At 41.8% G+C, this 10724-nt stretch overlaps 1 protein-coding gene across 1 annotated transcript; it reads left to right on the top strand.

Moving 5' to 3' along the window:
* The first annotated feature begins 772 nt into the window (after positions 1 to 772).
* Positions 773 to 2392, top strand: LOC120836157 (zinc finger protein 525-like). Its single transcript, XM_042294723.1, has 3 exons — positions 773 to 970; positions 1571 to 1832; positions 1908 to 2392. Exons 1-3 carry the CDS (start codon positions 773 to 775, stop codon positions 2390 to 2392), a joined length of 945 nt encoding a protein of 314 aa, XP_042150657.1.
* Positions 2393 to 10724: the final 8332 nt, after the last annotated feature.

Raw genomic sequence — 10724 nt, 5'->3', positions numbered from 1 at the left:
ACGTCTTGTGAAATTATCATGCACAACATATTTAAATGAACTGAAAATTGTTTCTTCAGCGAAACTTTACAAAGACCGCCAAAATTTGCAAACATACGATAATTTCATCCTCGCAAGTACAGAAAAGAGTCCGCACAAATTTTATTCCTGCGTGATTGTTAGGCGTTCTGCCTTCTAAAATTGAAGATACTCATTTACTGACACTTCTTTAACAACATCGCACCAAAAAGTAGCTTCTCCAAAAACCGCTTGAGTGCCCCTTTAAGGCCACTTCGGGGAAAGGTGGAAAGGTGATTGTTACATTAAAGGGTACTTCAACGAAATTTGAAATATACCCGTTCTGTTCAGAAATAGGCTAAATATGATCCACAATATCCATAAATGACAATCGCACGTTTGTTTTTTGAGCCTGATGGCTGTACACTTCGTTATAAATGGCCTAAACTTTTAAGCACGTTGGAAGCCAATGTGGCATGAGACGGACGAATATCTCAGGATGCCTTATGTTCTACTTCAAATTGAAGCACTTGCCAAAATCTGGCCTTTAGATCAAAAACTATATGCATCCATTCAAAATACACGCAGGTGATTATCATTAACATATGTTGATTCTTGTCAGCTTATTTATTAATGTTTTGTAACTATTTTGGGTTTTGGTTTGGTATCCCTTTAAGCTTGCTCAAGTTTGAACTTGAAGCCCTGACACTCTCCAGTGTCGCTTCTTCCAGATAATCAGCTTCTTTTACTTGGTCATTATCTGCGGTTTAGCGAAATGTGCTACAGCCATGAAATCCGCTTCTACTTAGCTTTCATGAACATGTGTGACTTAATTGCAGATACTAAAGTTTTAGCATTGGGAATCAATCATAACAGTTATTGCACCCACAAGGCCAGGTGCAGGGAATTTAAGAACGAAAGGTTGCCTTACAGTGTTTACATTCATAATCTTGGTATCAAGTGTGATAGCAAGGTAGGGTCTCAGTCATATGACAGTTCCATATCAAAACAAGAAATACAGCTTCCCTAATGTCCTGAGACATAGCCCACTTCAAATCGAAAGTGGTGCAACTGTGTGGTTATGCTCACTTTTAGAGTGTGACCAAAAAGGGAAAAAAAATGTTGTAGCCAGACCAGGAATGCTTGTAGGAATAGGAACGACAGTCTATTCACAGCTCGTTTACACACACTATCGGAATGTGAAAAGTGGTCTCCAGTTTTCTGAAGTGTTTTTGCACGTCCTTGCGACGTCATCATTCACACCGTAAACCAGTGACTGAAATTTCAAATGATGCATGTGGCCACACAGCCGAAGGCACGCACGAAGACAACTTCACCGCATGTAGTGGAAAAAATATGCACTTCAATGGTATTGGTACTGTTCATGCTAATAAAACAATTAATGGAGTGAATTTTATTTGAGTGCTTCCATGAATTGAAATAAAGAACAGCAAGATATTAAACCACATAGCTAAATTTTAAGTGCATTGACAGGTTCTTTTTTCTAAACCATTTGTTTCTCATGGTTGGGCTTTCCTTGTGTCTTCTAATACACAGCCTTTTTTTTTAAATTTTAGATGATGTAGCAGCACAGTTGGGGGAGACCAGCTGCCTTCTGAAAGCCACTGAGGACATCTGGTTCAGATGCTGTTCCTGCAGTTACTTCACCGGAGATCAGCATGGAATTGTGAGCCACCTGGTTGCCCATGGTGATGAACAAGTCAAGTGCCAAAATCCTCTGTCTTCCAGCTCCAGGTCCAGAGTGCACATTAACACTCAAATACACAGGGGCGATAGGTTATCTAAGTGTAAGCTGTGCCCCCAAGCCTTTGCTGGTGATGACAGTTTAATCCAACACAATAGAATGCACACAGTTGAAAAGCCATTCAAGTACGAGCTTTGCCCCCAAGCCTTTGCTTGGAGTTCCACTTTAAAAAACCACATTCTAACACACAATGGTGAAAAACCTGATAAATGCAAGCTGTGCCCCCAGGCCTTTGCTCGGAGTTCCCATTTGAAAGATCACAATCGAACACACAGTGATGAAAAACCTTATAAATGCAGAATGTTCCCCCAAGCCTTTAATCTGGAATCCTATCTGAAACTCCATAATCGAACACACAGTGGTGCAAAACCTTATAAGTGTAACCTGTGTTCCCAAGCCTTTGCTCGCTGTGCTAATCTGACCCGGCACAAAAAATTGCACACTGGTGAAAAGCCATTTAAGTGCAAGCTATGTTCCCATGCCTGTGCTCGGAAGTCCTCACTGATACGTCATAATCGAACGCACACAGGTGAAAAGCCTTATTCGTGCAAACTGTGCTCACAAGTCTTTACTAGCAGTAACAGTCTGAGTCGCCATAATCAATCACACTGTGGTAAAAAACCCTTTTAAATACTCACTGCATTTCTAAATCTTTTTTTAGAATTTCAACCTAAAAGTATATTGAATGGAATGATCACAGGTGGAAACAAGTGCAAGCTGTGTTCTAAAGCCTCTGTTCAGAAGTTGTCCGACCTGCCATAATCAAATATAATTTGCTGAAAAGCCCCCAAGTGCAAATGCTGCAGTTATGCCTTTTCTTAGAATTTCAGTCTGAAATTTCGTAATCTAAAGCACACAGGTTGAAAGCTTTTTAAGTGCAAGCTGTGTATCCAAGCCTTTACTTAAAAGTCCAGTCTGACTTGCCATAATCGAACACAGGTGAAAGACCATTCAAGTGGAGCCCCAGTCCTCTGCTACGAATTTTCATCTGAGAAAGCATAATTGTACACACAATGGTGAAAAATCTAATAAGTGCAAGTTGTGTTCAGAGCTTGCACTTATAAAGGGCCCACTATGGCAGTCTGATTTACCACCAGCAAACACACTGGTGAAAGGCCATTCAAGTGCAGGGTGTACCCGCAGCTCTTCTTTTAATTTCCATTTGAGAATCGATAATTGGATGCACAGAATGCTATTGAGTATTGTCTATTTTTATGCATTGCTGAAATGCACTACGTCGTCAATGAGGCAGTCGAAATCGAAACCACGCCACTCCTCTCCATGGCCAGAGAGGTCCCATAATGCAGTGTGCACTGTGTTGGATGCAGGGATTTTTCTAAGTAGTCTATTGCAGTAACTCGTCTCTTTCACCAAAAATACTACAAGGAATGGAAACAATTTTTTTCTTCACACTGTTTTTTTTTCTTTTTATGAAACATATTGAGGGTCAAAGTAGATCTCAACGCTTCACCACATTTCGAGTGACGTCACTGAAAGTATCGCCTGATTTCCCACTGGGTTCTGTCTTTGTGGCCCCCAGCACTCTTTCCGCAATTGACGACTTCTCAAGGATCGGCATCGCCGCAGGTCGCTGCAAGTAGGAATAGAAAATTTTGAAGGCCAAAAAAAAACTACAAAAAGAACAAGTTTTTTTTAAGTTTTGGAAACATTGGAAAAAAATTTTGAGCAGGAATAATCCAGCAATAATCTAAAATATTGCGGCAAAGGTAAAAAACAGCAAGAGATTTTTGCGAATTCTTGTAGTGTAGAATGACCATAAATTCAGAGTGGCTTCAATTAACCTACTGCTTTGGAACATGCTTCTTGTTTGAGAGAATGAATCTAGTCAGCAAATCTGTTCTTGGTCAATCGTTGTTTGTTTCAAGTTTGGTTGTGTTCTGTTCCTAATAGTTACTGCTGTAACCCTGGAAGAGAGAGGGAGATGAGAATAGGGTTAACGTTCAAATTGCCTTAGTCTTTATAAAAATTGTGTATTGCTTTTACTTGAATGGTTAACATAAATCAATGGTTTGTCACTCATAATACCTTACTCAAACGTATGCATTTGTTGGTGCATTTGTGGGTGCTTGATTGTGTGTTATAAGAGAAGTGATTTTGTTGACCAACATTGTGTTCTGCTGTTGACAGAGCAGTCAAAGCCATATTGTTTGGGAAACATACCATAGATGATGTAAACAATTATTTTTTTTACATGTATGCACAAATTACAGCAACCAACTTTAAACAGCACTATAAGTGATAGCTCCTCTATTTTCAACATTTTCTAAGCTTATTTTGATATGACCTTTTTTAACACTTTTTTGCTACACTGCCACACGAGCAGTGCCGGACAGCGAACAAATGGTTCATAATTTTGAGTACAATGCACACAACACCACCACGGAAAGAGGAGTAATTTACCTCATGCGCTTGAGCTTTTTACCTTATACTGCTGTCATACTGTTTCTCTTATAGACTGAGCAAACCAATATACCTGCTTCATGAGAGAAAATGGAACCCTATGTATGAATCCACATAAATAGTGCATACACTCTAAGTCCGGTCCCACTTAGTAAGAGGGACATTTCTTCGATTTTTTCCCACTTAACTTTAAGGGGGGCGACAGACCTCTTAATATTACATGGGGATGCTCCCTCTTAATTAAGTGAGACACCACCCCTCTTAAGGTAAGCGATAAGGCGTCTCCCTTAAATTCGAGGTCAGTCCCACTTAGTAAGAGGGACATTTTTGAGATATTTTCCCCCTTAAATTTGGAGGGACGGTGGCCCGCTTAAAATGCAAGGGTATAGTCCCCCTTAAGTCGGGGTCACGGTGCTTATACATCGTACAAAATACATTCTGCAGACATGTTCCGAAACGAGTCGCCTCGACATCCGTGCTTCGTACGCCACGAGGCAACCAAATCAAGAGGTTACTTTGTCACGTAACATACAAAGCACGGATGTCGCGGTGACTCGAACTGGAACATGTCTGCAGAACGTATTTTGTATAATGTATAAGCAGCGTGACCCCGGCTTTAAGTTACCTCTGTTATTGTATCGTACAATTTCTGCTCCTTCGTGTTTTGACTGTCAGGTGACATGCTGCACTGCACTTCTCGCACTTTCGCTGATATTGTTTAACCAAAGTTATTCTGTGCTGCGTAGCAGAATTGAAATTTGATCTGTATATTATGTTTGATAAACGCAATCAATGTGTTAAATAAAACAGTAACAATCTTTAAGGGTAAACACGTGTTTTATTTGCCATGACACAAGAAAATATTTTGATGTCTTTATCAAAATAGTAATTTTATAACGATGTTCTGGTAGCTTTTACGAATAAAAAAGACTTAGAACGACGCCAGAAATCGGCGTTTCTTGGAAACTATCACACAAAAAATATCGTGCTGCAAAGTGACTCATTTTGGATATCACAAACGATAACAATACAATCGTGCGGGAAAAAAAACTTTTTTTTAGCGGATAACACAAAAAGATATGTACATCCTAAAAAAAGCCCGTGCGTCTACTTTTCCGCACAACACTTGGCAAGACGATCACCATAACTCTCGGAGGCAGCTCAGCGAATGTAGATGCCGAAACATGATTATACCAAAAAAAAAAAAAATGAGTTGCGACACTAAGCACAGCAAGCGTGATGTTTTGCATTGGTTAATGTCACAACTCGGACTGGCTTTTTTTGTCTAATCTTATGTTTCGGCATCGTGATTCGCTGAGCTGCTTCCGTGAGTTACGGTGATTGACTTTCCAAGTGCTGCTCGGGAAAGTAGATGCCTGTGCTTTTTTTTAGTGTGTAGTTACCTACTTCATAGCATTAAAACGAATTATTCGGCATCTCTTGCCATCAGCAGAAGCTCAGAATTTCTGTTGTTTCTCAACAGCCATAAGCAATTTTCTGAGCTTCTCCGACATAAACTGAATTGAAAGACTTTATTTTCAACAAGCAGACCCTAGAGGAGTCCAAGGGTTTGTCCACATGCCACAGGGTAGGAGAGTCCCGTTATGTAATACACCCATAAGCACATGACTAGTGCCCCCTCCATAGTCGTGCTAGCGGTGAGTTTCACTGACCAGTTCCCAGAAACAACCCCTTCTCCGAACCAAAGAAAGTCTTGGGTCCTGGAACTTTTTCGTCAGGGGTAAAATCGTCCTGCAAGAAGCAATTGTTAAAAAAAAATTGCGTCAGCGTCAAACTTACATTTCTATTTTTGCATTCGCTTTTTCACATACCATATAAATGATGAGAGAACTTCTGGCCAATCGAGACCGGAGGATGGTCTTAATGTTCAAGAATGTTGTTGGGTTGTCTCCGCAGAAGGCCCCTTTTACCTCCTCCAGGTTTCCCAGCATGGTGACGATCGTGTTATGGAACCGAAGCTGTGCATCCACCTTTAGCTGAATGAAAGACCATATTGTTTTCCTTTAGATACAGAGAGTGGGAATTAGAATGAAGGTAATGAAGCGCTTTCACCTGTTATCAAGCAGGCGCTAGGAAACAAATGCGAAAATAAATTGCAAACAGTTCAAAGATTCGGAATCCAATATGTATACGATAAAATAGCGAGTGACATTAGCTTATGACGTAACTTCTGCTACTATTAATGTTTGGTACGAGAATAGACTGCTGTTTTAATTAATTTACGAGAATCAATTGTTTCTGTATGACCAAGACAAAACGAAAACGCATTTAGTAGTAGATGAACTTTAGAAGCCCCATGTGCTTTGGAAAGCATGGATTGCATTTGCGGCTCGAAGCTGCAAAAGAGATCTAGGGCATGTTTTAGAAAGCAACATAAAATAAAAAATTACATTTCTGTAGACATTTCAACGCAAGCCATTCATTGTTTTTTTTTTTTTTTGTTTTTTTCAGAAGCAGTGCACATGCCAACAAAACGTAAATAGAGCCTACCTACATACCACAATACAAAAAGTTCATAATTACCGAGTTCGTTGTGAACCGTGTGCGGGTGGCCGCAGTAGGCCCACCACTCAGGGTGGTGCGTTCCACCGTGCAGAGGGTCCCGGTAAAGCTCTTTACACGAGCAATCCGAGCGGAACCCCCGCCTGATTCCCTTCATGTCAACGTTCGTTGCCATTGCCTCACTCTGAAAACAAGATTGTTAACGGTCAGTCATTTAACGCCCATAGTCAACCTAGCCCTAAAGCGCATAAGAAAGAAAAAAAAAAGAAAAAAAAAAGAAGAAAACTTCTGTTTATATATTTTTCGCGGATGTACGACAGAAAAAAAAATATTCAGCCAGCTACAGAAAACAAAGAGCATAATAAACATCATAAATAAAATCTCCAAAAAACAAAAACATGGTCGGCGCCAAAAAAAAAGCCGGTAGCTTTGCCGGCACGACCGTGAAAATATAACGAACAAAATAGTGCGCCAAAGAAATACAAAAAAAAAAATGTACTCCCTGGCCACCACTACAACCTCCTCACTTTCTGCAGACGCCGCGACGCCGACGCAACGCGAACACGCAAAGGAAACAAAAAAAAACTTTTTTCTTCTTTTTGTTTTGTGCTCGTCCAATCCCCCTGCCCTTTTCATATACATACACACACATTATGGGTTTTTGCTCGCCGCCCACTTGAGAAAAAAATGTTCATAATCACTGCAACGCTAACGATGTCTACAACATAACGTTGCAGTGTAAATTGCTGTAATGAATTGTGAAGGCAAACAAACGCAAAATCGCCAACATTGTATCTGTCAATCAACGCACTCGGGCGGTCAACCTCAAGCATTTAGTGCACACCGAGAAAGAAATCGGCGAGCCAAGCTTACAAACACTGACTGCCCCAGCTAGGGTGCCTTTATGTTGGCTTTGCCTTAGGGAGGGTGATGCCATCCTTTGTAGTACTCGATGCCGACAGTGTACGCTCACGGATAAAATACAAGGAAATTGCCGGTAATAAAATGCCGGCGCGTTCGAAATTAAAAAGTAGACAAAAGCGTCGGACAGAAAATGGTCTGATATCACCAGCCTAAGACAGACGCGTACACATTGGGACACCCTAACCCGCTAAAAGTGTTTTGTGCGAAAGACAACCCTGCGGCTCACGGCAGGGCAAACGATTAGCGACGCTTTGTCCTAGCTGAACGAGCAGATCCAGGAAGCGACGGCGTCGGCGGACTACAGCTGAACACTCTCACTCTACATGCAAAGCTCGTGCATCTCACAGCCAGCGTGAAAATATTGATGGCTCGTTATTCCCACCCGCAATGCACCCAAAACAAAAGCGCCAATATGACAGGATTACTCACCCGAAGGAAGTCAAACGAGCAGCATGACGCTTGCGACTCTCCGGCAACGACCGTTTCCAGCTCTCCGTGAATTGGCGCGAAGCCTTAGCACCGTCCGAACTCTTTGCAGTGGATTAGTGCGCCTGCCCCTCTCCTCCTGACCGAACTACATTGGTCCAGTTAAGAGGGACCAGTCCCCTCTTCAAGGGGCCCTGCAATCATATTTAGGCGTCTATCTTTTATGCGGTTTCCACGTCTCTTGGGGTTCGGGCAAGCCAGCGGGCACGGAAAGGGTAGCTAAATATCAGTGCGCCATATTTTAACCGGACGACACTGAAACTCCCTCCACCGACGAGGGCGACCCGCGGTACCGAAAGCGCGCAAAATGTGACGTCTTTGGTCCTGGGCTTACTACTGGTCAGAGCCACTAAAAACTTCTTTTTGGTCGAAATACAAAATATAAGTGGCGCGAACCGTTTCAATTATGTATAAAAGTAGTTTTTGTTCACTATTATAGATGAAAAAAAGAAAGAAATGCAGTTTATAAAGTACGGAAACAAGTAATGGATGGATGGATGGATGAATACGGCTGAGCCCTTTGGATCGGGCGGTAGCTTACGCCACCTAGCCATTTTGTTTTACCATTTAAGCTTAGAATATTTAAATGTGAAATCTATATTCACTCCGCAGTGCAAAGAAAGTGAGGCTATGAAACCCCCTTGCCATCAGTGATTAAGAAAATACCTAGTTTTCTCTCGATTTCTGCCACCATTCACTTAATCTTTGCTTGGTAATCTCTACAGTCTTGAAATCCACTCTCCCTTCGCTGTCTCTAAAACCCAATGACTTTATTAAATCTATGTTGTCTTCGGTAGGCATAGGGTGAAGCCCTTTACAGTAGAGTATCAAGTGCTCAGCCGTCTCGTCCTCCTCTGACCCGTCGAAATACCCGCCGCCAAGAGGTGGAAAAGGCGGCGCATACTGGAAAGGAGTAGTGGGATGAGGCGCCGACACGGAAAAATCCCGGATGTACGCTGTGACGCTGCAGTCGTTTGGACAGGAGGATCCGACCGGCTCCAAGCGTTCCGAAGGCCTTCGGCGAGAGGCTTTGTCTTGCGGTTTGGCCGTTTCGCGGTATGGCAGCGCGAAGTGGCTCCCATTCTGAACTGATCTTTACCCCGTGTTTGCTGTCGTTTGTGGCCAATGAATGAGGTGTCATGCCGAATTAGTGTTTAATCGCGCAGCAAACGCTATGAAAGCCGCTCTGGCTGTCCGCTGCATACAGCCTATCCAGAACATGCTTTAGTGGCGCCCTCTGGCGCCGTCGACACGGAGTGCGGCGGCCGTGAGCGCTCGATGAGCTCATTATTCCTCTCTAGTTCACGGCCACTCAAGCCAGGACCTACGACGTCATGAAGGAGGTTATTTTTTTGCTTGTTTTTGTAATTCTAAATTGCCTATAACTTTTAAGGGGGGAGGCTGGTCTTTAACTTTTGTTTTTTTTATTTTTCATTCATAGTGCTGAAATTTAGTGTACTGGTGTATTTCTCTGTGGTGATTTCAAATATGCAATTAGTTTTCAAATAGCTTTACTATATCCTGAGTTACGAATAAGTTTGTCATTTTAATTAGGTCCTCTTTACGGGTCGTTAGCGTAAGAGTTTTCAGAATATATCAGAAATTTTTATAGAATTGTATTCACCAAGACATGTTTTGTGCGGTGATGCTATTTTTGTTGCTTTATATATCATACAATAATTTTAATTAATTAGTCTCAAAAAGATGTAGCCTCCCGTTTTATGCAACTTGATTGCAAATGTTTTTTATTGATGTAATATCATTAAATTAGTCTTAAAATAGCATCACCGCACAAAACATGTCTTGGTGAATGCAATTCTATAAAACTTTCCGATATATTTTGAACAATTTTATGGTAACGGCCCGTAAGGAGGACCTAATTAAAATTACAAATTTATTAATACCTCAAGATCTAGTAGAGCTATCTGAAAACAAATTGCATATTTGAAAACACCACAGAGAAATACATCAGTACACTAAATTTCAGCAGTATCAATGAAAAATAAAAAAACCAAAAGTTAAAGGGACACTGACAGGGTATTTATGCTCGCCGAGGTTTTTAGTTTTACGTGACATATGAGAGCTCAACTACCCAGAACAGAATTTGCGGCTCGAAATTCGGTTTCTTTCCGCCCGAAAACCGCCGATCAAGAACTGGCCGGTTCGAGTCTCGCTCACTCTCTTTTTCGCGGTCACGGACCGTTTTCTAAGGTATCGATGCGACCACCAAATTTAATCAAAGACGTGGGTCACTGAAGGCACACACTCATTATTAAAAATAGAAAAAAATATGAAACCCATTTTTTGTGGCTTCTAAAAAGCTGTAAATACGTTGATTGAAAAAAAAAGTTCCACAGACAACCGGAAGCATTCTGTGCGTTCGTCGTTTCGCGTATCGTGGGACTCGCGGGGACGGCGATGGCAGCGGACGACGGGCGTGGGACCTCTATTTCAGAACTGTCGTTCGCGGTACCGGCGAATTCTGTCTACCGTTAAAAGAGAAATTTGGGACTGATCAAAAGAATTGGTATTCATCCCGTACGACACGCCCGGCCACCAAGCCGATTTGCACGAAGACGTCGCCGAGCCGTCGATCCCTTCTCGTGGC

This window comes from Ixodes scapularis, unplaced genomic scaffold (genome assembly GCF_016920785.2).
Source record: "Ixodes scapularis isolate PalLabHiFi unplaced genomic scaffold, ASM1692078v2 PGA_scaffold6__148_contigs__length_123643588, whole genome shotgun sequence".
NCBI lineage: Eukaryota > Metazoa > Arthropoda > Arachnida > Ixodida > Ixodidae > Ixodes > Ixodes scapularis.
Note: the sequence above shows the minus strand (reverse complement) of the source record. Positions and strands in the feature narration are given on the sequence as shown.

Bases quoted from the DNA above. Each gene is read 5' to 3' on its own strand.
- LOC120836157 (XM_042294723.1), top strand. From the start codon at position 773: ATGTGCTACAGCCATGAAATCCGCTTCTACTTAGCTTTCATGAACATG. The intron at 971-1,570 runs GTAGGGTCTCAG...TTTTTTTAAATT, and splicing joins GTATCAAGTGTGATAGCAAG to TTAGATGATGTAGCAGCACA. The intron at 1,833-1,907 runs GTGATGACAGTT...TTTGCCCCCAAG, and splicing joins GTGCCCCCAAGCCTTTGCTG to CCTTTGCTTGGAGTTCCACT.